Raw genomic sequence first — 27,084 nt, forward strand, 5'->3', positions numbered from 1 at the left:
AACATGTTCAACAGCTCACAGTGACGATGTCAACATCTTGATGTTTCGCAGTTATGATTTTCACAATATTCAGCAATGTTAAATATTTAGTCATCAACAAGAAGTGGAAGGGACAGCTGGGGCTGACAAAAATGTAATTCTACAAGAGAATGTTCTCGAATGTCTTCATTTACCTGAACAATGGTTTAAAAATATCCAGTTCACACTGATAGAAAATAAGAGAAAAGCAGCAAATTCTCACAAAAAAAAAAAAAAAAAACTGTTTAAATAATATATACATATATATATATATATATATATATATATATATATATAAAACAAAAACAAATTCTAGGGTTAATCAATGTCTGTCCTACTCGGTGCTGAACAATCACCAATCCTCTGTTGTGGAAACGAAGGATCACTGACTGACAGCCAACCTGTTGATATCAGAGCTGAAGTTACACTGAAATCTATCTGTGATATTTTTACTGTCACTCCTCACATCTGAATCTAAGCCAACATCACCGACGCGGTCGGTCCCAGAGTCGGACGAACGAGGGCCTTTCACCCAGGGGGCGGCGCTCAAGTACGTCAGAAAGCAAAAGTGAGGAGATTTTTTTTTCGCTGGTGTATGTGAGCAGAGAGGGAGAGCAGAAAACTAAGCAAACACACAACGTTACAAAAAGCCCAGTACGAGGCAGCTGTCCACAGAACCACCGCGGACATGACCTGAAACAGATCTGTGAATATGGTCTGTTCACCCTCCATAGAGAATCGTTTGCAGACGTTCCTTCCTACTGGGCGTTGACCTCGGGTTCACTTTAACCAATCAGCATGCACCGAAACCGTCCGACACTGCAGGGTCCACCGACGTGTTTCTACCCGAGTGGGTTTTAAGGAGCTCCGTGACAAGGTCGCCGAGAGTTCACTGAAAACTGAGCTCGTCACTGTCACCAACCGTCCAATCACAGAAAAGGAGGGGCGGGACAAACATGTGCAAACGTTAACGAGAGCCGAGTCACCGGACTGATATCCACAGAGAAGGAAACTGAAGCTGAGTCGGAGCCGACGGGCTAAACGAGCCCAGCCTGCAGTCAAATAGTTTCCTGTCCTTCAGATTTATTAGTTATTTTATGGTACAGTATAGTTCAACAGCCTTGTTCTCATGCTGAAAAAAAAAAAAACACATCAATGTTGTAATGCTATCCAGCGGTGAGGCGAGATCTCAGCTGCTGCTTCTAACGATCTCGGAGCTCCGCTTGTCCCAGAATATAAAACTACTCGTTGAAACGCAGCACATCCGATCCGACGGTTACTCACCTTCACACTCATCATCACTTATTCCGTGCTTTCAATCCGACTTCTAGTGCAACAGCTGAACCTGAACTCTGAGCGTAAACCGTGTCCTCCCATGTAGCGAGCTGGTCTGAAGTGTTGCACATCACGCCGTCTTCCTTTGTGAAAGTGTTGGTGTGCAGCAGAGAGGAACCAGCGTGAAGCGTTCAAGAACAAAAAGCAGAAGCAGACTGAAACATGCGTCCAGAAATAATACAAGTGCTGCTGATCAATGAAAAACAGCTCGTGTGTTACTTCTACTCTTGTGATGCTGAACTACTTAAAACTATTATTTATTTTTGTTTTACTTTTATGAACACCTCCCGGTCAAATAAATATTCTCTATTCAATAACTTTGAATTTCATTTCTAAGGTATTTCTAAGTTGGCTTTTCTTAAACTACATAACCGAGTAAGTTTCTGCATAACGCTTGTAGCTGACGCTGCTTAGAGCGGCATGAACACGTTGCTATGACAACACCGGAAGTTAACCTAGGCGAGTTTCCTCGCTTTTATTTTGTGTTGTCAAGTATTTGTTTGTCTTTGACGCAGTAAAATACTTTTTGCTTGGTATCATTTCGGGTTAAGCGAAGTCAACTCGTTGTTATGTTGCCTCGTTATATTCAGGAAGTTGAAAAAGTTGTATCGTAATTCACGTAACAATACGACCGGGAAGTTTTTTATGAGGCGCCAGAAAGTGGGAAACGGCCGACTTTTATGATCCCATCTGATATTCTGCTGCTCGACCAGCCCATCGCGGGAATAATTGATTAAATTATCTCGTTAAGTAGTGTTACACTCAGATTAACAGGGATTGTGCTTGTTTCTATGTTGTTTGAGCAGTCGTGCTTTAACACTGTTCTTATGTATTTCCTAGTTTTCACGGTGTTCCACATTACCTCGTCAATAAAACTTGAATCTGGACATCAGGACGAAGCGTGGACTCTCTCAGGACCAGAGCAGTTACAACGCTTGTATTATGAAGTCAAGGCTTTAAGTGTCTAAACAAATGAAACATGAAGTCCACATGAACCACTTTGATATTTAAACTGATGTTTAACTGACAAAAACTGCATCGGATGTGTTTTTGAGGTATTTCCAAAGGCTGAGAAGAGTTTAAATTGTAGTAAACTGCCTGGTTGCTACATGAAGTAAAACACGCTTAATAACCTTCTGAATATGGTCATCAACATAAAGAGGCAGGTCCTTCTGTAACGGCCTCACGGTTTCTCCATTTTGGAAAGAGACATTCTGGTGTCAGACGCATGGTGTACACGTCGTGACGAGTTCTGCAGATAGAGGGCAGCATTCCATCCATCCATCATCTATACCCGCTTTATCCTGATCAGGGGGACAGTATTCTAATGAAGGTGAAATCAGGTATGTACTTACAATGATTACATGATTGATCTGGTGATGGAAAGATTGAGGGGAAAGAAAAGATGAGAATGTGAGAAGAATTTTGTAAAAATGTTTGCAAAAATAGTCATCTTCATAAAGTTAACTTACTTTGTCTTTAATAATGTCTGCTCATTCATACGGCTTAAAGCACTTGTAAAAGTTCTGTTAAGGCAACACGAACATCCGAGAAAGTTCAGCGCTTGGTTACACATTTAGATATCTCAGTCAATATCATGTACTTTGTATGAACAAAAAAGTCTTCTCAAGATATGACCTGGGAACATAATATGCTCAGACACCCCCCCCCCCAAGCAGCAAACCAGTGCACTGCAGCACCGAGTCCCACTACCTACAACCACCTCTGCTGTTACACCACCAGATGGCGCCAGAGGACCTGACAAACCTCCCCAAGCTTTTTTTTCTTTTTTTGGATAACCGACAGCATAAAGCCTCCATTATTTGTCTGAGGCTGCCATGATATCCTTGGGAGGGGAACACTGAAGTGATTGAAATAAAGAGCTAACAGAGTGTGAGACATCTTCAGAGCAGCCGACGAGTGAGGAGGAGGAGGGAGGCATAGAGTACTGTCTTGGGAAAGGGCAGCACCGAAAAAAGGGCGAGGAGAGAAATGCAGTGATGTAACAGTGTCCAAGAGTGACAGAAGAATTATGAATGTATGTACAAGTGTGGCTATCGAGTGAGATCAGCCGAGGGGAAAAACAGCAAATCCAAAAGTTGAAACTTGAGAAACATCAAGCCAGTCTGGAAATATCCTGTTCGTCCTCAAGTTATTCAATAACACGTAGAAAGAACAAAAAGGGTTGTTGCAGAGGGTCAAATACAGGATATCATGTGAATAAAGGGGTCCATGTCTACATCAGTCACTGGGAGACAGACTGAAAGTCCAGTTCATGTATCATCCCTCCAATCAATTAATTTAATCAATCTGGAAAACAGGGGGGACATTTTTTTTTTTTTTGGGGGGGAGGCATCAAAAAAAAGCAGAACAACGTCACGTGAGCATGTAGAGGGATGAAGTACAAAAGAGCCTGCAGCGTCTGGATCGGTTCTGTAGGCGTAAATGAACCAGAACCATCTGGAGCTGTGAGGTCCAGGTAGCACCGTGACAGCAGGCCTGTTTGAGACGAGCCAGGCGGGAAACCGATCCGATCAGCGTGCCGGTTAGATTTCAGTTTGACCCGCCACGTGCCCGACTTTCTCTGACGCTGTTGAACGTCGCCGACGACAACACTGCTGGGACACGTCTGCTCACCTGATTTATTTATAGCTGAAAACTGAGAAGATGCAGATTCACACGAGAACTGATGGAAAGTGGAGTTTGATCACAGATCAGCTGTTTAACGTTTTAACAGGCTCCTATGTCCTAACTAAAACAATCAGAGACTGCACACAAACTGATGTGAGTCTGAGAACATGTTATTAGATGGGATCAGCTGCTTCTCTGACTTCCTGTTCACAGACGGCTTCAGACTGAAGGCTTGCCGAAAACGGTTTGACTTGACTGCATCTGTTTGGCTCCGCCCCCCGCCTGCTTTCCAGGACAATTCATCTCAAAGGTGCCAAATGATTCAACCTGTGTTGTTAAAAGAAGAGACGACACAGCACATTGGTAAATATGCCCGTGACCCAAATTTTTTGCTGGCATCAAATTTAAAATGAACATATATTTTTCATTAAAAAAAAATTATGAATACGAGTTTACATGATTTGCAAATCCATGCATACTATTTTAAACCTATTTTACTCAACATCCCAACATTTAGAGGAGGTTAGAAGCTTCAAACACACATCATGTGTCACGTCGAATAGCGCTCGTACCAGTAGGATGCAGCACAGAAAGAACAATACGATGGATAAGTCACCCGTCATCACGGTGATAATGGCATAGCAGGTGGTTCGGTTTGAGATATTTGTCAACCTCGTTTAACTCTTCTCCCCTTTATCCAATGTAGTAGAAGATGAACGGATACGGGACCCCACGAGGTCCAGAAAGGTTGTTTTTTTTTACAAGTGTGGCGTGAAGTGTTGCTTCAGAACAAACCAGACGTTACAGAGAAAACCCAGAAAGAACAGGAGCAGCTGTTGTCACGTGTGCCGGGTGGCGCCTGTGTGTGTGTGTGTGTGTGTGTGTGTGTGTGTGTGTGTGTGTGTGTGTGTGTGTGTGTGTGCATGTGTGCGTGCGTGCGTGCGTGCGTGTTTGTGTTTCAGGTCTGGTGCATAATGTCTTTGTATACATGTACATGTGATGCTGACAGAAAGGAAAGTGTACACGGACACACACATACGCACACACAGACTTTTACTTCCACCTCTGTGAGGACTGTTAATGCATGCATTCCCTGGATTCTTACCATAACCTCCCCTCCCCCACCACACACACACACACACACACACACACACACACACACACACACACACACACACACACACACACACACTTAACGTCTCAGCTTTGCGTTTGTCTCCCGGATGAAAGAAGCTTCTGAAAGCGACACCAGGACCAGAAACAGTTTGGTGGGTCCAACAAAGACAAGACAAGACAGGACATCTCACAATGGAGATCTTTTGTCAATTTTCTATTTATTAGTTTCGGGTTATTTTTGTATTATCAAACTCGTCATATTTCAAATGTACGACATCTTCACTACATGTGGACAACACGGTGAATCTGTGCTGTGAAGTTGGTGGAAGTTTTCTGTGGTTCAACTGCAGTAAAATCAAAGTGCGTTCTCTTTTTATGACGACGCTGTATGTCCCAGTTGTAAACATACTACATGCAACAGGAGATACTTTTTAAGGGAAGTTGTAGTCCACACTCACTTTGAGTGACTGTTGTTTCCAAACTGAAGAACTAAGAGATGTTTTTCCGTTTAGTGTTTAATTAATATTCAAAGGCATAATGTTATGTTTATGCTGACATAAATCTGACACTTTTTTTTTTATTCTATGTAATTAAAATGAATAATTAAAATATTTGTCAGTATTTTATCATATCGTCAAGAATAACGCAAAAAATACCCCGCTATAATTTTAGAGCCATATCGCCCTCTGCTAGTACGCAACAGAAAGAAAACTCTCCTAAAAACTAGAATTGAATCCCGTTGGTTAAATAAAAAAACGTACCACGAACACAGCGGTGCCTTCTTCCACTACGCTTCACTTCTGCACATACTAGAGTTGTTCAGTTCAGAGACTAAACTAAACAGATATCAACTCCGCAATCTTGTGTCCTTGAGGAATGCTCCTCAGAATCCAGCTTCCCCGACCTCCCATGCCGGGTCAAAGTTCAAAGGCGTTGGACTAAACTAAACAGGCCAGGGATGGCTTCAAAAAAAAAAAAAAAAACAGAGGGAAAACTGGAGGTCAAGTTGCTCAGAGCAATGAGTGTCCTGTTTGACACACTGACTCAGGTCAATGAGGTCGTTGGAAACCAACTAAGTGCTTCCTCTGAAAGCCCGATTTTTAAAAAGCCTCCGTTTAATGGTGACGTGGTCGACCGCATCAGAGAGCTCGGCAAAGTTAATGAAAAGAGATGAATGTGTTGTTTTTTTATCAAGCGCAGAGGAAATGTCATTTACCACCTTCACGGCTGATGTAATAGTGCTAATAGCCTAATGTGGACAAAATATGTGAACATAAAAAGTCTTTAGGATTTAAAATGTGCGACTATCCATGGTGTTACGGTACGGGTGCTCGGAACGACCAAAAAGGACCAAAGGGGTCACATTTAATAGACATATAACAAGTAGAAACCACATCATATTGCGTATTATGTGAAATTCAATTCTAGTTCTGTATTCCCATTGAGAAGGCGGAGTGATATTTACTAGTGATGAGCAGGGTGTGATGTCATGATGACTTGATTGTACAGTTGACCAATCAGATCGCTGGGTCGGAACTACAGTCAGGTACACACAGCAGTCATAGAATAACGAGCCTGGTGCACAGCGGGTTGGTCTCTGGCTGACAGACGCCTCGGGGCCGAGGTCAGCAAAGGACCGGTCAATAAAACACATTCTGGTCGCTCCCACCAAAGCTGAAGAGCAGATGAGCTGAGTGGAACTGGACATGCGAGTTGAGTGTGAAGCTCTAGCGCAGCCAGCTTTTAAACTGGGGCTACAATAAAAAAAAAATTAAAAAATGATTTTTTTTTTTTTTTTTTGTGATGTTCCCTATTGGTCCATATTTAATTTACATTGTTGTGCCATACGCCATATTGAATGATGTAGAGGTGGTGTGGGTCGGTGGGTTTGACACACACCACCAATAGAAACTCCCGTCTCCAGCGTTTGGCCTACTTCATCCAACTCGCAGAGGGTTTTGATTCACGACCAAAAAGTCTTAACGATAAGAGGGAATTCATTTTGAAATGCGAATAGTTTTTATCCTCAGTTCATATATTTTTTTACGTACAACCTTAATTTTTGATAGCAGCGCGAGACATTTGCTCTCAAAAGTGTTTTCTTTGCTTGTATAATAAAGACACCAAAATACCTTCATACCAATTCTAATTGAACATATATTTTTTTCATGAAACAATAACATTTCAGAGTTTCAACATTTGGTATGTTCTCTTTGTTTTATTACCAAATTATCAAATATGTGTTTACAATTTGCAAATCAAAGCATTCTGTTTTTATTTAAATCTTAACTGATGTCCCAACTTTTTTTTAGAAACAGGTTCGTACCTCAAGTATTGAGGTATGGTCATTGAAGGTGACCATACCTGCTTTTTGTTTTGTTAGGTACAATCAGACAAATACACAAAAGTATTCATGGATTCTATTTTGGATTAATAATCTGAAAAGTAACTGCTGTTATCAAGAAATGTCGTGGGGTTAAAAAGTACAATGTTGACTTGCAAAATGTAGTGGATATAAGGTAGCATGAAAAGGAAATACTCTAGAAAAGTTCAAGTGCCTTAGAATTGTACTGAAGTACAGTCGTTGAGTACGTGCACTTTGTTAAAGACATGGAAACACACTCAACTGGTGTTTATTTCTTTATTCAGCTTCAGAGGGGAGAACCACGTGGTTGATTTACCCGCCACCTCTGAACCCTTCGATGGTGCAGTGGAGCAACAAGTGGATTGTCTATACCTTCCTGACTTGGAAAACGTCATGATGGATTTTTTTTGTGGAGTAATCCTTCCAGGCCAGAGTAAAATGGATTAAAACCGAGATAATGTAAAACCTCAGTGAGGCCCCACAGCAGTTGATTTTTAAAATATGCTGAGATTTCAGATGACCTTGAACACCAAAACAGACGCACCTCTGTGCTTTTTGAAATGCATTTATGTCTTGTTTGTTTGTTTGTTTGTTTGTTTGTTTGTTTGTTTGTTGAGAAGGTAGTCCCCTCATTGACATTGTTTTAGGGAACCAATATCCAAGTTTGGTGACTCAGCACAGCTAATCAAAGGACGAGGTTTCTAGCTGACTCAGCAAGCAGCCTACAGCCAGAAGTATCTACATTCGAGTTCTTAAGCAACAGAAAACTGAGATATGCTGATTACCCAGTTCAAGTGTCTGAGATGTACAGCAATAGGGGGGTGATAAGATGAAAAGAGCTCCTTATCCACCAGCCGGGCTATTTCCTCGTGTTTGCATTTGTGATATTTGCATGCAAGAGAACACGCCCATAATTATGGTGGAAGGGAAAAAAGCAACTCCCCGTGTTTCAAAGGGAATGACGGAGGGTATCCGACGTCCACAGCACATGACATCAGAACTCATTTTACTTCACGGTGTCGCGGGAGGAGCGTCTGTTACGATGGAAACAACCAGGTGTTTCAGCCCGAGGCAAAGTGCTGTGTCATTGTGGCTCAGTGTGGAGAGAAAGGAGAGTGCTGACATAGTCTTTTTTTTTTTAGGCGGCAGCAGCAGTCAGCACAGAGAGGCCAAACAAGACACCAACACTGTCCTACTGCACCATGGCAATCTTTTCTATTATTTACTGGACCAGCAGCAGCTCTGTAAATTATTTAGTTTGCAGAACAAAAGAAGAGGGACACCACTCCGAGGTCAGAACCAGATCTGTCCCGCCACATCCAAACAAGCCCACAGCAGCAGTACTTCAACCAACACATCGGCACTCAACTTGAAAAAAAAAGTACATCTAACTATTAAGCACTTATAGCATCAACAGAGTTTCATCTGAGGACCTTAAGGGCTTAAAGGGTTTCTTGTAGAAGCAGAACAACTACTTAAGAACATCCCGGGGCTTCCACAGCTCCTATAGATGCAGAATAGATATGTTAGATATGCATGTTAGATTTATTACTCATGACACCTCCTGAAGATTCAAATTCTGGGTTGGAAAAGGTGCATTTCACCCGCGTGTTGCTCAGGGTGAGCAGTCAAAGCCTCCGTTTAGCCGAGCGCCTTACTACACATCTCTTTACGCTGACGCCTTTATTGTGGCGGCACTGGTTTAATCCCTGTCTCTGGAGGGCTAGAGGATTATCTCCCAGCAGGACGGCGAGTTCAGCCTCGCTGGAACATCTGGTCGGGGACCCTGATTGGGCTTCTTGGGCCTCCAAGAGCTCTGAAAGAGCAAGTGAAAGATGAATAAGTAGGGAAAGAGGATTAAGAGCCTAATACTGTCGGGTTAATCTGGTTTGCTAAATTAAAAGCCATCAGGTGCACATAATGCTGGCAACAGGTAAACAGAGAAGTTACCACACCAAGTCAAAGATGAGCTTGGAAATGGAGCACCCGCTAAATCTGACCCATACTGATGAAGATGCAGCGACACGGTGCTGCCAGACAACCTGCTGGTTCATTCACAGGCGTCGAGCTACCACTGAAACGTATTTTTATTTTATTCTACTACATGATCTTATAACGCATGAGAGACACCTGCCACCTCAGAATGATCTAATAAATTTAAATTCTGAATTTTTTGATGCAAGAAGAACATATTTAAATGCCAATCAACTTTTAAACACTATAAACATTTAGGCTGTGCTCTGAACAGCACTAACGAAATAGTACTCTTCCACCTTTAGTACTCTGACATGCAGTCAGTTCCTCTAGGAAATCACGATTGGAATAATTAACGCGACTTTAAGCAACATTATTTAAGCAATATTTGCAGGAGCTTGCAATTTTTTGTGGGAAATTCCCACGATTTTTCCACAAAATGCTGAAAGTATTACGACATAAAGTAAATCTTTTCCAACAAAAAGAACTCATTTACGATCAGAAAAACTCTGCGCTCCTGTTTTCTCATCACCAAATAAAACCAGCTGAAAAACAGGAAGTGACGGGGTTTGTGGGAAATGTGGTCTTTACATTCAAATTTTCAAATTAAATCAAAGGAAGGGATTACATATTACTGTATGTTAAATTAGTTTTATACTCACTTCAGGTTGTAAGAGACTGCACTTTGTTTTTGAGCATCCAGCAGGTCTACGTGTTGAATGAACACGAATTAAACAGCATCTAATGCTCTTATTTTGAAAAGCTGATGAAGTCGTCGTTTCTATACATTTCTGTTCTAGGCAGATACGTAGCTTTTAGGAGTTTTCTTGTAACTTTTAACCCTGTGGTTCTCCGAGTTCAACAAAAGATGAAAAAAATATATATATTTCTACGATGTGCATCGTGATTGTTATTATTATTATTATAGGAATTGATTACATCATTGTCAATCAGGTAAATCACATTTCTTTTGTCCACCTTGTGATCTTCCTTTCTGCTCCATATTCAAACGAACACATCAACCACAGAAATATACAAGAACAAGAACACCGACAGAAACAGGAGAAGAGAAGTTTAAGAAAACAGGCATTTAACAAAAGGAGAAACGTATTTCACGTTTGTACACGTCTGACAGTTTAGTGGGCTTGTGGGCTAATTTGTGAGCTACTTCACAACCCTAACCGTATTAGATTATTATATCGATCCAGCGCCTCTCCAACTGCTGCGGATAAAAACAAACTGTGCGAGGGGGCGGTGTCGGAAATTACACAAGACAAACTAAAATGAAAAAAAAGAGCCAGACAAGGCTTTGGTGAAAAAAGCCTAACTTAGCAGCTTGTTTTGAAATCACTGAACAGCTGTTTGCAGTAAATCTCATCTGTGCAGATTTTCTTCAGCTAACAAAAAGAAAAGAGGATGAGGATGGATTGATAACGTCCAGTGAAATCAGGTCTTAATCAATGAATGCATTATATTGAAATAAAGACTTTCAGATCACACTAAATAAAAAAAAAAACAGTCAAATGACTTTTGTAAAGACGGACATATAAAACAATTTGGCATGGGGGAGTTTTAAAAACAATAACCAATTAGATTCACGGGCATGTTTTTTTCCCTCCTCCATCAACCCCCCCCTCTTATCCTCTTATCCTCTTCCTCCACCAGAAACCCTTCAGGGGGATCGGGTCAGGAAGTGGCCTATTTGTTCCGAAGCAGATTCCACAAATACCAGAGTGAGACCGAAAGGGAGCGACGGGCTTCCTGTTGTTTCCAGTCAGCCTGTTAGGACACGTGTAGATGGGCTTCTCAATACTTTAAACTCTTGCCTCACATAACCTTGAAATAGTTTGGGGCAAAACTGCGTCAGAGTTTACAAGCTAACAGGTTTGCTTCAACATCTTCACATTGCGTGTTCTTCACATGAACAGGCATGTTGTGGTTGTGGCTGGAAGAGTACATGACATTATGTTATGGCAAGGAGCCAATCACACAGCTTGTTTTTTTTTGTTTTTTTACTACGGGTTGAATGATTCCTTATTTGGAATATATGTTTGGATCATTAGTAACTGTGCTCTGTTTTTGTGGTAGAATCTGGGATTTGAAAGAAAATGAGGAGAAGATGCAACGAAGGAACTAAACTCAAACTTCACCATCCTATTGTCTTTGGCCAACAGCTAAAGTACACGATGTTCCTTTAGATATTACGTGAATTATAATAAATGGAGGAAGAGGTCAGAGAAAACGTAGGAATCGACAGGTTTCTGGTCAATTTCAGCGCCGTGTCCAGCTGGAAGACTTTTTAGTTCAAGATTTGACTTTTGTTCAACTTTGACCTTTGATATGTTTCTCGCACTGCAAACAAATGACTTTCAGTAAGACTTCTAAATAAAGCTTTTTTTTTAAGGGTGCCAAGATATTCACCCATGACTGTATGCTGGCCATAAAATGAGAAAGGTTTGCGGTGTTCAAGGAAGCTGCAGTCTGCAATCTAAGAAATTCTAAATATGCAGATTTCACATCTTTTTTTATTATTATTATTATTATTAAATAATAGAGTGTCATAAAAGCTGTGTGTGGAGCTGTGATGGTCTTCAGTTTGGAGATAAAACAGCCTCAGCTGAAGAAATCTGAGGTACTCAAGAGGGTGATCATTTAAAAAAAAAAAAAAAAAAAAAAGCCTTTAATACCCAATATGAGTGTCATATTCTCAGACATTAACCTCTTCACGGTCTGTGGAGCTCAAAATTCAAGCTTTCGAACCAAAATTAACGGTTTTATAATAACATGATACATTATTACATTTAGAAACCTTTTAAAATCCACCAAGCTTCCTATATTGTAGGGCTGTACAGTTAATAAAAAAAAAAAAAAAAAAAAAAAAACGCCTTCTCCATTCAGGCCTCATTTTCAATCAGGACATCAGCCACATCAAAACAAGGCTCCCTCTCTCCTTCGACCAATGACAACGCAGCATTACACAAAATGATGCTGAGATAAGAGAAAATAAAACAAAACAACGCTGAGAAAAATGCGGGTTAAATAAGAGGCGACTTGAGACTGAAGCTGATTTTTTTTTTTTTTTATGTTCACCGATTCATTATATTGATCAAATTGGTAAATGGCTTATTAATTCAATAATATTATAATATCAAAATACATCTGATGCCGACTGTATGGGAGATTTCTGGTACTTTTTCTAGAACTTGTTCAGCGCTGGTATAAAGTACCCGAGCTTAAGTTATTGTATCAGTGTTGAAAATACCTGACTTCTCAAAGTGAACAGATACTATTGAGGGTAAAACCACGGAGGACAACAGAGACTAACAGATCAATCAGTCAATCAATCTGCAACAAAATTGTTTATCAAATTTAAAAAAGAATAAAAAAGTAAAACGTAAGCAAATACTCAAATGAACCAGCAGGAGCTAAGATGCTAATAAAACTACTGGCATCCTCCAGAACAATGACTCAAAGAAAGAAACACACAAAGACAGGAAACAGACATGGCAGTTGGCTCCGCCCCTTTTTGTCTGAATGCTGCACATCAGGTTTTACTGGAGGAACCGAGCGGCCCGGAACTGAACGCTCAGTACTTCTGCCAGCTTCTACCTGTGCTCGGCTGCCAGACCATTTTCATTCATCAGTTATTAACCCTTTTCAATAACACTGATCCATATGACCGTTCAACACGGCTAAAATAACGGTGCACTGTATGTTGTAGCACCTGACACTTTTCTTTTTCAGCCCGAGCTGTATTTATTTATTTTTTGTGTATATAGTTCTTCTGTGTGTGTATCTTATTTCATTGTATACGTATTTGTAAATGCGTTCTTATTGTGCGCACCTTTTTTTTTCCCTAACTGTGTTTTTATGCTGCTGTGAAGACTAAATGTCCCCACTGTGGTATTAATGAAGTCGTATCTATCTATCTATCTATCTTATACTCCATTTTTTTGTACAAGGACAACAGCAAATTTTCATTTTAAAATAGAGCCTAAGAACATTCAATTTATTTTCATGTATTCCTACTTTGAAGTATTTCCTATCACTGAAAGCTCAGAATAATCACTAGAAAAGGTGATTTTTGAAAAAATAGCAGATCCAAACTTTAAATCAATAGTATTACATAAGACATCGCAGTGCTTTTTAAAGACCATCCTGTTGGAGCCGGTCACAGCTAAAAGAATAAATGCATCCTCTCTTGTCTGTTCAAATCTGAATGTGATTGTGTGAAAGACTCCTGGGATCCGTTCTGAAGTGAACGGAGACGACTTCAGCTGCTGCGGTTTCCCAGTGAACAACACGGACTCTGCTTCATCCAACCGAGTTCTTCTTCTTCTGCCTTATTCAAGAGTGACTGTTTCATTTTGACTCTCTGAACACGTCACGCTGGTCTTTGACAGATGGCAACGGGCATTTTTTGCCATATTATACTTTTCTAAGTGGAAAAAAAAGAAGTCTGTAGTAAAACCTTGGAAGTGAAAGTGTGCCGGCTCATTTTGAACCCTTGGTCAGGACTGAACGATGCGCCCTCCTGTCAGTTTGACTTTATTTAAAAGTAGTAGCCGAGCTTGTGTTTTAAAGCGTTTTAAAGACGAGCCTGCCGTTTAACAGACAGATCAACGGCAGAGACAGGCTTATGAAGTTAAAGGAGGTAGGTGTGTGTGTGTGTGTGTGTGTGTGTGTGTGTGTGTGTGTGTGTGTGTGTGTGTGTGTGTGTGTGTGCCTATTAACTTAAAACAAAGCTCCCTCTGGTATGCACTTCCTGTTTGCGCCATTGAAACCATTATAGCATCTAATCACATGACACTTGGTGAGCCTCTCATTCAGTCGCAGGCCCGGTTGGAATATTTCCAAACTCGCTGTGGAGGACGAGCGTCTCCATCGGTCTCGGCTTCTGTTTCCCATCAGAACGAGTCCGACTCGGAGTCACTGCCCATCTCTCAGAGCACAGGAACTCTATTGTGGTGAGTTCGGGGTTTATACAGTTCCTTTTCAAGCCTGACTGTGCCACCGGGAACCTGAAGCAAACAAAGCCCGTTAGGTGTGTTGGGAACGGAGGAACTATTTCACCTCCACACCGGGGGAACTTAGAACCTTTTGGTTCCTATATCTACATTATTTTAGCTCCTACATCTGCCTAGCTACTCTCCTCCACAGTTCCTATGGCAACCATAGGAAAATGTTTCACAATAAAAGCCTTTTTTATGGGGGTTTCTTTCTTATAAAAAAGGCTATAGGGCAGGGGTGGCCAACCCGCGGCTCCCGAGCCGCATGCGGCTCTTTGCCTGGTTTCATGCGGCTCTTTTACGTTCATATCAACATTTGTGTTTGTGTTTTTTTTTTTGTGCGTGTTCGCTTCGCTTGAGTTCAATATGGTATTTTCGTCAAACGCGCATGCGCATGAGGTGAAATTCCGCAAAGCAGGAGGGGCAAACCCATTCGAGTAAACAATTAGTGTCAATTTCGCTCTCAAAATGGCAGGGAAAAAATGCACAGCTAAACGAAAATATGAAGATGAACACAGGACGTTTTTAACAGAGTGGGAAAGTTTATATTTTTTTGTTGAACGTAATGGCAAGCCATTCTGCCTGATATGTCAGACGTCATTAGCGCATTTCAAAGCTTCAAATCTTCAGCGCCACTTCAGCTCACTCCATGCTAACATCGACCAGGGATTTCCAAAAGGGACTGAACTTCGCAAGCACAAGTTGGACACTTTGAAAAGTCAGGCAGAAAAGCAGGTACAGTTTTTCCAAAAAATTACGAAGCACTCAGAGACTGTCACGCTTGCATCGTATCAACTGGCTTGGAACATTGCACGGGCTAAAAAGCCATACAATGAAGGGGAGTTCGTTAAAAAATGCCTCAGTGACGTTGTTGAAATCTTGTCTCCTGAAAACGACAAACTAAAACGAATGGTATCAGATGTCCAACTGTCCCGCCACACTGTTGAACACAGGATATCGGACATTAACACGGCTATTGAATCACAGTTGCACTCTGACCTTCAAGCATGTGAGTATTTTAGTGTCGCATTGGATGAGAGTTGTGACATACAAGACAAGCCTCAGCTGGCAATATTTGCACGGTCTGTGTCAAAAGATTGTGTGATCAAAGAAGGACTCCTTGATGTTGTGCCATTAAAAGACAGAACCTGTGGCATAGATGTGAAAGAAACAATGATGGCTGCATTTGCGAAAGCAAATCTGCCCATACCGAAGCTAACTGCAATAGCCACGGATGGAGCGCCAGCCATGATCGGATCTGTGAACGGACTTGTGGGGCTGTGCAAAGCTGACCAAACATTTCCCGAGTTTTGGAATTTCCACTGCATCATCCACAGGGAGCAACTCGTGTCTAAATCATTGAATTTAGACAACGTCATGAAGCCTGTGATGGAAATCGTCAACTACATCCGCACACATGCGCTTAACCACAGGCAATTCAAGAATCTCATCGCTGAGCTGGACCAAGGACTTCCAGGTGACCTGCCGCTGCACTGCACTGTGAGGTGGCTGTCCAAAGGCAAGGTGCTCGCTCGCTTCTTTGAGCTTTTGGATGCCGTGAAACTGTTCATGGAAGAGAAGGACAAGGACTATCCCGAGCTCTCGGACGTCGAGTGGATTATGGATCTGGCCTTTTTGGTCGACATGCTGTGTCACTTGGACAGACTGAACCTGACTCTGCAGGGTAAGTTAAAAATGCTGCCTGACCTGGTGCAAAGTGTGTTTGCGTTTGTCAACAAACTGAAGCTGTTCAAGGCGCATATTCAAAAGGGAGATTTAACGCATTTTCCCACTCTGCTAAAAGCCAGCGGGCAAGTCACCAGCGCCGCCCTGAATAAGCAAAGAGCCAGATATGCAACACTGGTTGAAAACCTGCACGAAAGCTTTGTCATCCGGTTCCGTGATCTACAACTGAAAAGGCCACAGATTACGTTCCTCGTTGACCCATTTAATGCGGAGACGGACTGTTTGAAAGCCCCGCTAGTCACAGATGAGGCCGCGGCTGAGTTGGAGATGATCGATCTTTGTAAGGAGGACCAACTGAAACCTGCTTTAAGTGAAGGGACCATTGAGTTCTGGAAAAGTGTGCCAATGGAAAAATACCCCAATGTCAAACGGGCTGCGCTTAAGATACTGTCAATGTTTGGGTCAACATACGTCTGCGAGTCTGTGTTTTCTACCCTGAAACACGTGAAATCAAAGCATCGATCTGTTCTGACTGACACCCATGTGAAAGAATTACTTCGAGTGGCAACAACAGAATACAAGCCAGATTTGAAGAGGATTGTTCAAGGCAAGGAATGCCAGAAGTCGCACTAAGCAACATGCATAGTAAGTGAAAAACGCTATTGTAAATTATTATGTTTTTGTTTGTGGACTTTGTTGAACTGAGAGTTTGTGTGTGTGAGACAGTGCACACAATGTTCATTGTTGAAAATGACTGGCCTGTGGTCTTAGTACTGTAGGAGTCAATTTCTGTCATTATCATGTTGGTGTGTGACATGATAATGTCACACAATAAATTTGGCTGAGCAGAGGTGTGTGTGTAAGAGGAAGGGATGGGGTGATGTTCATGTGTGCCCATGTGTATGATGTGGCTCTTTGCGGTAACACAGTAAAAAATGTGGCTCTTAGTCTCTGACTGGTTGGCCACCCCTGCTATAGGGCTTGGAGTTTGAAAAACAAATACAGGAAGTGTTGAGTTTCTTTTGACCCTTAATGCAAAACTGACGACGCAAATGATAGCACATCATAACGAGGCTTCAAGTGAATCAGTTTACACATCTTAAATCTTAATCTTAAAATAAAGATATTTGACCGTTCCATTTGTTTTTATTGGCCCTCTTGAATGAAACACGCTTTGGATCTTCAAACTGGTAAAATATGTTTGTGAATTTCAAACCGGATCAAGTAAACCAAAAACTGTATTTCCTTTAATTGGAGAAATAAGTGCAGCAGTGATGTCATTTAACCGCTCCTAATGGCGGTGCGAAAGCAAACAGCGAAATGACTGAGAACATATTTAGTTCTAACTAAATACTTCTATATCGAGACTCATGATTAGTTCCGCTAAACCAAAACAAATCATTTTTAAATGAAGAATTCGTTCCTGAATGAAAACATTTACTATAGATTGTTTTTCACCCAACGTACGAGACATTTTAATTCATATCACAAAGGATGTTTGTTTGTTTACAGGGTGACTCGACTCTGAAGGTCATGAGTGGCAGCTGCTGACTTCACAGTGAGACAGCCTGATTGGTTTTGTGAAGCTAAGGTAGGTAGGTGACCCCCCCCCCCGCCCCCCCCCCTCCCAAAAAAAAAAAAAAAAAACGTAAAAATGCTACCTGCTAGATGTTATGATATATATTGTGGACTGTTGGTTCTTATGGAATAAAGGGGTATAAATAACATTGAGACTCCTCTCAAACATTCAAATTGAAAGACAATCTGGCGTTCCCTGTTTTTGAAGTTGATCATTATAAAAGTGCTGCTTTATTCATTCCACTATTAATAACTACAGCTTTTTATCATGACCTGTACAGAGTGCACTGTGCTGCTGTACTCTATCTTTTGTCGAATTCAGATTGAAGAGGAATTCAGGAGGAAAACTTCAAAACTTCCAGAAAAGGTTTTCAGTTACAATCTTGATGACTACACACCAAAACAATTCCCCTCGAGTCAGGTGAGCTTCTCTCAAAGTTGTACTTGTTCATATTATGTTGCATGTAGTCCCTCTCGCACACAGACATCCTGGCACTCTGGCACTTCACACAACCGAAGCTTCGACATCCACAGCCTCAGTTAGGAGGGCGGCGGATTTATTTGACAAAAAAAACTGTGGAATTTTTTCCTGAAGTTTGGGACCTCAGCAGGCAGCAGTAGTTTCATTTCCATCTCATCCATACTCTTATCACTCTGGTTTCTTTAGCAATACTCGTATCGGTTCTTCACAACATGATGACAAAATACGGTTTTCACAGCAGCAAGAGAAAAATAGAAAAGTCTCCCGTCGGTGAAGAAGAATAAATTGCCAGTATCATTGACATCAAAACAGTTAGGTGTGGACATCAGTCATCGTTACAAGTCCCCGTCCAGCTTACACCAGCAGCTAACGAGCCGGTGCAGAGCAGAGTCTCACCTCAATCACCACCAATGAACTACATTTATGACATGTACCGTTATCATGAGAAGGAATAACTCAACATGTGATTAAAAGGCATCCCGGAGAGAAACGTGTCTCAGTCACAGGTCATTAGCTCTCCAACAGCATAATTACAAAAAGAAAACACCCTAGAATGAAAAAGAACATCGGACTGTTCTGAAAAGTCCTGATCTGAAATCCTATCAAGCATCTAAAGCGCTGAATCCTACGGTCTGTAGAACCTGAGACGGCCGGAAGAGAAGCGAACCACCTGCTGACACTCGCAGACGTGTCGCTGACACAGAAATCTCTGGTTTTCAGGGATCGCACCAAAATGTGGTTCAACAAAATGTGTTCAGGTTAAGCACACCCTCCATTTTGGTTCGCGCCTTTTTCATTTGTTTTATCATTTAAAATATTCTGTCTGTTGAATCAAAAATCAAAAGTCACATTTTTGTAAACAATGACGGGAGGCCAATTACTTTTGTTAGTTTAAAAAAAATTTGCTGAGAAAATTGTGGGTTTTGTCTCTTGTGGATCAAAGAACTTCATCAATGACTTTGTTAGTGCAAATGTACACAATATAAACAGTACGTATAAAACTGTGGACGGTATTAAAGAATTAACATTTTCAGTCTGTTCATCTGAATTCAATCTTTTTTATTGCACCAACATGGGATTGTTATTAAAAACCCACATGGACACAGGAAGAACATACAAACTCGACACGGGATGCTCTGACTAACCTGGATTTCTCTAAATATGTGTGGGTGATTTTGAAGCTGTGCGCTGATGTTTTGCTTCCTGTTAAAAGCATAAAGAGACACGGACTTTGTACAAGAGTACCGAAATGATTCCCCAAATCCCAAAACACAGGCCTGAGCGCTACTTTGCCTTCAGCAGAAACACTCTCATCGTGAGCGGGTGGTTTGATATGAAGTCTTACAACTGGAGAAAGCATACGGTGAAAAGCGGAGGATCAAGCATCAGCTCCCACATCACACGCCTGCACTTCAAACGTCTGATAACGGTACAAACTGACCAAACCTGCCCCAGTGCGCCGTTCTGCACACGATGTGGTGAAAACGAAACGCAGGCAAAGAAGGCTGGACGACCCGACCCGACGGGTCCACTGGGTTTTTTTAGGCTCGTCGATTCAAACGTCTTGGTTCAAAGACAGCGAGCCATCTCATCAGAACACGGTTCAACTGTACTCACGTGTCTGGCCTCACGTCGCAGCCCCTCGGTGTTCCTCAGCCAGCAGCGGCTCAGCTCACTCAGCTCCAGGATCGGCTGCACCTTCAACCTCACAGTGTCTCCCGACTGCCGGATCATCTCCACTATCTCGTCCCGGCTCTTGCTCTCCACGTTGCGTCCGTTGATCTCGACCAGCCTGTCGCCCGGCACCAGGCCCAGCGCCAGGTCCTTGGTGCCCGCACCAGGCTCGGCGAAGTGGACCACGCGTCGGTACACGCTTCCGTCGGCGCTGCGGTCCAGCATGGTGGTGCGACGCAAAGAGAATCCAAAGTCGCCCGTGTTGCGGCGCTGGAGCTCCAGCTCGCGTGTTTCCGGCGCGCTCGGCGCGACCAGGGCCGGCAGCTGCAGCTGCGCCGGGAACATTTTGTCCACCATTTCGGGGATGCCGGCTTTCTTGGCGGGCGGCGCTCCGGGCTGCTGTTTGACGCTGTGCCTTCGGAGCATGCTGAAAACTTTGCTCTCCACCTGCGGGGACGGGGCCGCCGAGTTCTGGCCCGAGGGGGTGGACCCCTCCGACGGGCTCTCCTCTTTGCTCCGCTGGGAAAAGGAAAACCGTTTCATCATCTGACCCATCTGGGAGGAGTTCTGCTTGGCAAGTGAACCGAACTGAGCCACGCGATCACGCACTGAGCTGCGATGTCCGTCCTGCCCACCTCCGCCCTCGCCCTTCAGGTCGTCGGTGGAGCTGGCCGCGCTCAGCTGCTCGTCCAGGACCACGCTGCTCCGGTTGCTCAACCCGTCTGACTCGATGTCAGTGAGGGTGAGCTCGTTGCCGCTGGCGACTTTGATGGGAATCGGGTTGGAGATCTCCAATTTGTTCTTGGAGTCACGCTTCCCTTCCCTCTTCAGGTTGAAGAAACCTCGCCGCATGCTCATCTCCTCGAGGCTGCGCAGCTCTGCTGCAGACATCCTCTCTTTTTTATCTTTCTTGTCCTTCCTGCTCCCTTCTCTCTCCTTGTCCTTCTTCATCAGACTAAACATGATGACCAACTTAATACGGCTCCTGCACAGCTGGATTCACTACTTGGGTGTGTTCGTGAAGATCAATAGACAAATCCCCTGGAGAAGGAGACAGGAAAAACAAACTGTCAAACTCACAAAATATCATATATTCGATCTTACTATATGTAATTCAAGAAATCTCTGTCCGTACATATGTTTGTTAGGTTTTTTTGTTCCTTAAATATCTCGACAATTATTCATCCCATCTGCTTTAAACTTGGTGGGTGCATGGCTGGAGACCCGAGTGTATGTACTGCCTCATGTGGGGCGATTTGGACAAACTTATATTTCTAAAAATTAATAAAAAAAAGGCAACAGACGCTCCGTTCAGCCACAGGGGTGGAGCCACGGCCGTGGGGCGGAGCCACAGCTGCGGGGGGGGGGGGGGGGGGGGGGGCACGGCTGTGGGGCAGCAGTTCCAGTGTTTTTGGCTAATTTAGTAAAATTACAGACTTTATATGAAGGGTATTCTCTAATGTCTGTACTCTATATTAATGTGAACTAAATATGTTTAAGTTTTTGACTATCTTTCAGCCAAACAAACACAATCAAGTTCTCACAATATGCTCCTGCCACATTTAAATGACCGAATTGTTTTTTTACTGTTTCACCATATTAAATGTTCAAAAATAAACCTAATCTGTAACAGGTAATTTACTAAGAAATACGTGTTAATTAAGGATATGGATTTACATGATTTTGCTAATCCTCACATTTTGTTTTAGTTTACAGTTTACACAGCCTTTTGTGTTTGGAAACAAGAGTGTCGTTTCAGGCCAGTAAAAAAAGAGGCTCCTAACAGAGTTGATAGTTGATATAGCCAACTTTCCACAAGCAACACATTATTGTAAATGTTTGTGCAGTTGATTTATTTAACAATATAAAGAAAGAGAATCAGAGATTAAATGTTTTTTGTTTTTTTTAAAGCAAGCATCCAATATGCATCCTAATGTTTGCCAAAGACACACGCAGATGGCCTTGTAGAAAAAAAAATAATAATAACTAAACATCACAAAAGACCTGCACCATTCTTACAACACAGAGGTCCATTGAAGAACGGTTAGTTTTATCTGGGTCTCTACAAATCAGGTTGAAGCGGCTTTACAAGCAGACAGGCAGATACACAGGAGACTGTTATCTGTTTGAACACACACACACGCGCACACACACACACACACACGCGCGCGCACACACACACACACTCACACAAGCCCATTAACCTATCCAAACACACTCCACTATCATTTGTGCCCAGTCAGCGTCTGAGGTGTCACGTCACATGTTGCAAAGGTGTCCCAAAAAAAAGAGATGATGACAACAACACAACGCCGGATGATTACATTAAAACAGAAGTGACTCTGAATCACGAGTAAACAATCTACAGATCGTATATCGATCATCCGGTGGTCCAGTCAGGACCTGGTTGTCGTTAGAAAGTCGGTGTGTGGTTTAAATACAAACCGCTGGGATTGAGGGTTTCATCAGCGCTACGTTAAAAACGTAACAACAACAAAAAGGTGTTAATAGCGTCAACATGTTTAAGTCATCCTCTCCCGGGATCATAACAACCACATCTGCACACCGATGTACACAACGCCGCATTCAGCGTCAATCAGAGGACACAAAAAAGCATGACAGGGCTAATATTAGGTGTAGCTTCTCGGCTACGTTAGCTAGCCCAGCTACTTCTTGTGGTAGGTAGGGGGGTAAACGTTGCCCAAAATATTGCAGGTTTTTAATTCCACTCCAAATGGAAAAAGCGGAAAAAAATATAAAAAACACAATCCTACCGATAATCCATGAGGGTTTCCGTTCAACTTTCGCATTAGCAATCTAGCTCGCTAACTAGCATGTTTGGCTCAAATCACTGCCTTTAGTTATTGGGGGGGGGAAAAGGAAATCGTGGAACAACACGGGGATCCTGTGAAAACGGCCCAGTCTGCCTGCCTTGACCACCGCTGCCTTCAAACTACACGTACAAGATCGGAGGTTTATTACAGGAACGAGATACTCACTGGTTTCCAGTAGAGCAAACGGAGCCCCCGGCTGGTGCCTTGTTAATGGGTGCAGCTCGGCTCGTACAAAACAGAGCCGCAGACTGGCTTTTTAGCTGGAGGCTGTGAAAGCTGGCTGCTCCCACTCCACTTCCCAAACCTCACTACGGCCACGGAAAGGCGGTCGAATGGCTCCCCCTGCTGGTCGCGGAGGAAAGGCTGCAGACAGAACTTATTAGACCGTTTATACGGCACACCAGTTTCAAATGTGGAACTTGTATTATAATAATAATAATAATAATAATAATAATAATAATAATAATAGTAATAATAATATAATATGGGTATTTATTCATTGGTCTTACTTTTTCTAAAAACATATTTTTATTTATCTTATTTCATTATATATGTATTTGTAATTGTTGTTTTTTTCCTAACTGTGTTTCAATGCTGCTGTGACGACTAAATGTCCCCACTGTGGGATTAATGGTCTTATTTTATCTTGTCTTATCTCATAATCTAATATCTAATTATTATCCAAAAATAATAATAAACTTTATTTGTATAGCACCTTTAATACAGGAAATGCCGCTCAAAGTGCTTTACAGCAAGAAAATGACATGCAGTGTTTCCCATGAAAACAGATATAAAGAAACATTTAAAAATATAAAAAAGAAATGAGATGCAAATGCATAAAATTAAACACAAAGAGGGTTAACATATAAAATAAGCAGTATGCATTTTAAAGGCATGGTAGTTGAAGTGCAAGAGAGCTTCGAGAGTAGCTGGTTAAAGGCTAAATTAAAGAGATATGTTTTGAGTTTTCTTTTGAAAAGTATTAACTGAGCTTTATCTTCCCTGATATCTGCAGGTAGTTTGTTCACAGCTTTGTGAGCATAGCTGACAAAAGCTCAATCCCCCATGTAGCTCAGTCTGTTATGTGTGTATTCAGATTCATGAATGTGTGCAAGATTCTATAAAATACGGCAGATGAACATGTAAAAAGAACATTTTTTTTTTACACAAATGATCGATACTTGAAACACATGGCTGAATGAACTTTAAAAGATGGACCCACTAAATCTCAAGTCAGTTTCAAGCAGCTGAAATTATTAGTTATTAGAACTAACAATTTTGATAATTGATTAACCATTTTTAAGTTGAGGTTCACTGGCCTCAGCTTGTTAAATGTCATGATGCACAAAACAAACGTTTAATTATGATGGCCATTTTACAATATTTTCTAAGTTCATAATATGAAAACATCAAAACAGCTCAAATTAAATCATTGTCAAACCGACTCATTGATATCTCAACAAAAAAAAGTCAGTAACTTTGGAAAATACCATGCTGATAAAGTCAACTAAGACTGCTGAAACATTTCATTAACTTCAGTTCAACTCTGCATGTATTTTTGCACACAAAACTAAATGCCTTCAAGCAAAGAGATATGAACTAATATTAAGATATGTTAAAGTTCAAATCAACTGTTCTGAAAAACATAACATAACATAACAAAGTTTAAACTTTGTCTCTACGAACAATCTGGTGATAAGTGGTGAAGGAAGTTCATAAAGTCGCAGCACTTTATCTCTTAGTTCAGGAAATGGCCTTCACTGGTCAAAGCAACATTTATTGCTTTTAGTTTAGCTGGTCAATGTGCAGCCAGTTTCACCATATATATATATTAGTGATGTTACGAGATGTGCCGACGCTTCGAAGCGTGTGTCGCGTAATGGAGGGGGCGTTTCCTCGAAGCGCGTGTCGAGGCTTGCTTCATTTAGGGGAGGAGCCAAAAGTGATGACCTCCGAAGCCTCGCTGCCCGGCTGTACCAGGTGACTGCTTCGGGAAGTGGTTCAGATTTTGCCGGGAGGTTTGACAGTAATATAAACCCCTCAGGCTCCATTCAAAATGTGGGTTGTTGGTGGAGAGTTGCGGTCAGTTGAGAGTTTGGATAGTTTGGATAGCGTTTATTTAGTTTGGAGAGTTTAGCGAGAGAGAGATAGTTTGGAGAAGTTAGGGAGAGAGAGAGAGAGAGAGAAAGAGAGAGAGAGATAGTTTGGAGATTTAGGAGAGTGAGTAGAGAAGGATAGGTGATAAGATGGAGCCAGCTAGGAAGAGGAGGATTTCCCCTGTGGGAACACTTTGATTTGATAACTCCTAATAAGGCAAGCTAAATCTAACTCTATTTCAGACACATTAGGTTTGCTTATCAAGAACTGTATTTTTCACAGTTTCTTATTTTATTCAAAGGTGAGGTGTTTATTGTGCTCCAAGGAGTTGGGGTACAATAACAACACCTCATCCATGCTGAGGCGTTACCGTGCCTTGCATGAGAATAAGGAGGAAACTGGAGCTTCACCCAGCCAAGGTAAGTCATTACAATATTACAAATGCACCATTACAATTTTCCCCTGTTCACTTTTGTTTATTGTGCAAATAAAGACAGGTAACAGACACTGTATTTATTCTCTTTTAACCAGCCACCAGAAAACAAGAGCTGGATGAAGCCCTCGTCTCCATGATAGTGAAGGACATAGCCCTTCAGTATTGTGGATGATGTTGGATTCAGGGCATTTGTGTCCAAACTGGATCCTAATTATGTTCTCCCTACAAGGCAGGTATGTATGGGTGCATGCATGAAACAAATGAATACTTTATTGTGTCTCACAGTTCAGCACTATATATTTTTTCCTTTAGGAAGGTGGCTGCTGTTAGCCTTACTTCTGACATGTGGACATCCACAAAACCAAAAACTGTTGAGAAACTGTTATTTCTGAATAAAAATGAATAAAATGTCCCCTGTCCTGTACATCATTGTCCAAGTTACACAAGCATATCCAGTCCCTTCTTCCAAGTTCCACAAGCACTTTCACTGTCCTCTGCCTGCTTAAGCCCATGCCATTTTCCTAAAGTGACAGAAAAACATTATTACACATCTTGCCATATCATATGATACTACCATTTTGGGAAAATTTACACACAGAATACATTCAAAAAATATTTTATTATGCACATATGTGATAATTTATGTACAGAAATTATTTGGTCATACATTTTTGTAATTCATAGTCATTCCCAACAGCCATAACAGACACAAAAATTCAATGCATCACATTATGTGGTTCAGATACAGCTGCCTGTGATTATACACTTGGCCAGTAGGTGGTTTCGTGTGCACATGAAGCTTCAGAAATGAACCCTTTCTCGAACCAATTGGCTGAAGTGGTTCGATGCCTCATGAGGCTTCATCTCACCATCACTAATATATCTTAAACAACAACTCCAAGTCAATCACACTTCTGGGAAATCAACCTGTCCAGTTAGGAAGCAACACTGATTGTGAATCAATTTCACCTGCTGTTGTGCAAATGGAACAGACAACAGGTGGAAATGAGGCAATTAGCAAGACAACCCCTGTGAAGGAACGGTTCTGCAGGTGGTGACCACAGACCATTTCTCTGTCCTCATCCTTTCTGGAGGGTTTTTGTCCCTTTTGCATTTTGCCAGTGCCCTCACCACTAGAGGTAGCATGAGGTGGTGTCTACAACCCACAGAAGTTGCTCAGGTAGTGCAGCTCATCCGGGATGGCACATCAATGCACGCTGTGGCAAGAAGGTTTGCTGTGTCTGCCAGCACAGTGTCAAGAGCACAGAGGAGATACCAGGAGACAGGCCGGTACACCAGGAGACGTGGAGGGAGCCGTAGGAGGACAACAACCCAGCAGCGGGACCGCTATCTGCTCCTTTGTGCAAGGAGGAACAGGAGGAGCGCTGCCAGAGCCCTACAAAATGACCTCCAGCAGGCCACTAATGTGCATGTTTCTGCTCAAACTGTCAGAAACAGACTCCGTGAGGGTGGTACGAGGGCCCGACGTCCACAAGTGGGGCCTGTGCTTACAGCCCAACACCGTGCGTGGCAATTGGCATTTGCCAAGATTGGCAGCTTCGCCATCGGTGCCCTGTGCTCTTCACGGATGAGAGCAGGTTTACACTGAGCACATGTGACAGAGTCTGGAGACGCCGTGGAGAACGTTCTGCTGCCTGCAACATCTTCCAGCGTGACCGGTTTGGCGGTCGGTCAGCGATGGTCTGGGGAGGCATTTCTTTGGAGGGCCGCACAGCCCTCCGTGTGCTAGCCAGAGGTACCCTGACTGTCATTAGGTACTGGGATGAGATCCTCAGACCCATTGTAAGACCATATGCTGGTGCAGTGGGCCCTGGGTTCCTTCTGATGCA

General features: G+C 42.2%; 1 protein-coding gene across 3 annotated transcripts in view; it reads right to left on the minus strand.

Annotated features, from left to right (window-relative positions):
* Positions 1 to 22,985, minus strand: part of myo18ab (myosin XVIIIA b) — a 113,981-nt gene extending 90,996 nt beyond the window's left edge. For 2 of the 3 annotated variants that reach the window (XM_069166559.1, XM_069166558.1), the window contains exons 1-2: positions 22,867 to 22,985; positions 19,811 to 20,908 (exon numbers count right to left, since the gene is read on the minus strand). In XM_069166559.1, the coding sequence (XP_069022660.1) occupies positions 19,811 to 20,830 (1,020 nt within the window). In that variant the 5' untranslated portion in view covers positions 20,831 to 20,908; positions 22,867 to 22,985. The remainder of the gene's footprint in view (positions 1 to 19,810; positions 20,909 to 22,866) is intronic. The other variant, XM_069166561.1, reaches the window with a different exon arrangement.
* Between the last annotated feature and the right edge of the window lie 4,099 nt (positions 22,986 to 27,084).

Source organism: Embiotoca jacksoni, unplaced genomic scaffold, assembly GCF_022577435.1.
Source record: "Embiotoca jacksoni isolate LCO1_2020_lvr unplaced genomic scaffold, fEmbJac1.0.p SCAF_39, whole genome shotgun sequence".
Taxonomy (NCBI): domain Eukaryota; kingdom Metazoa; phylum Chordata; class Actinopteri; family Embiotocidae; genus Embiotoca; species Embiotoca jacksoni.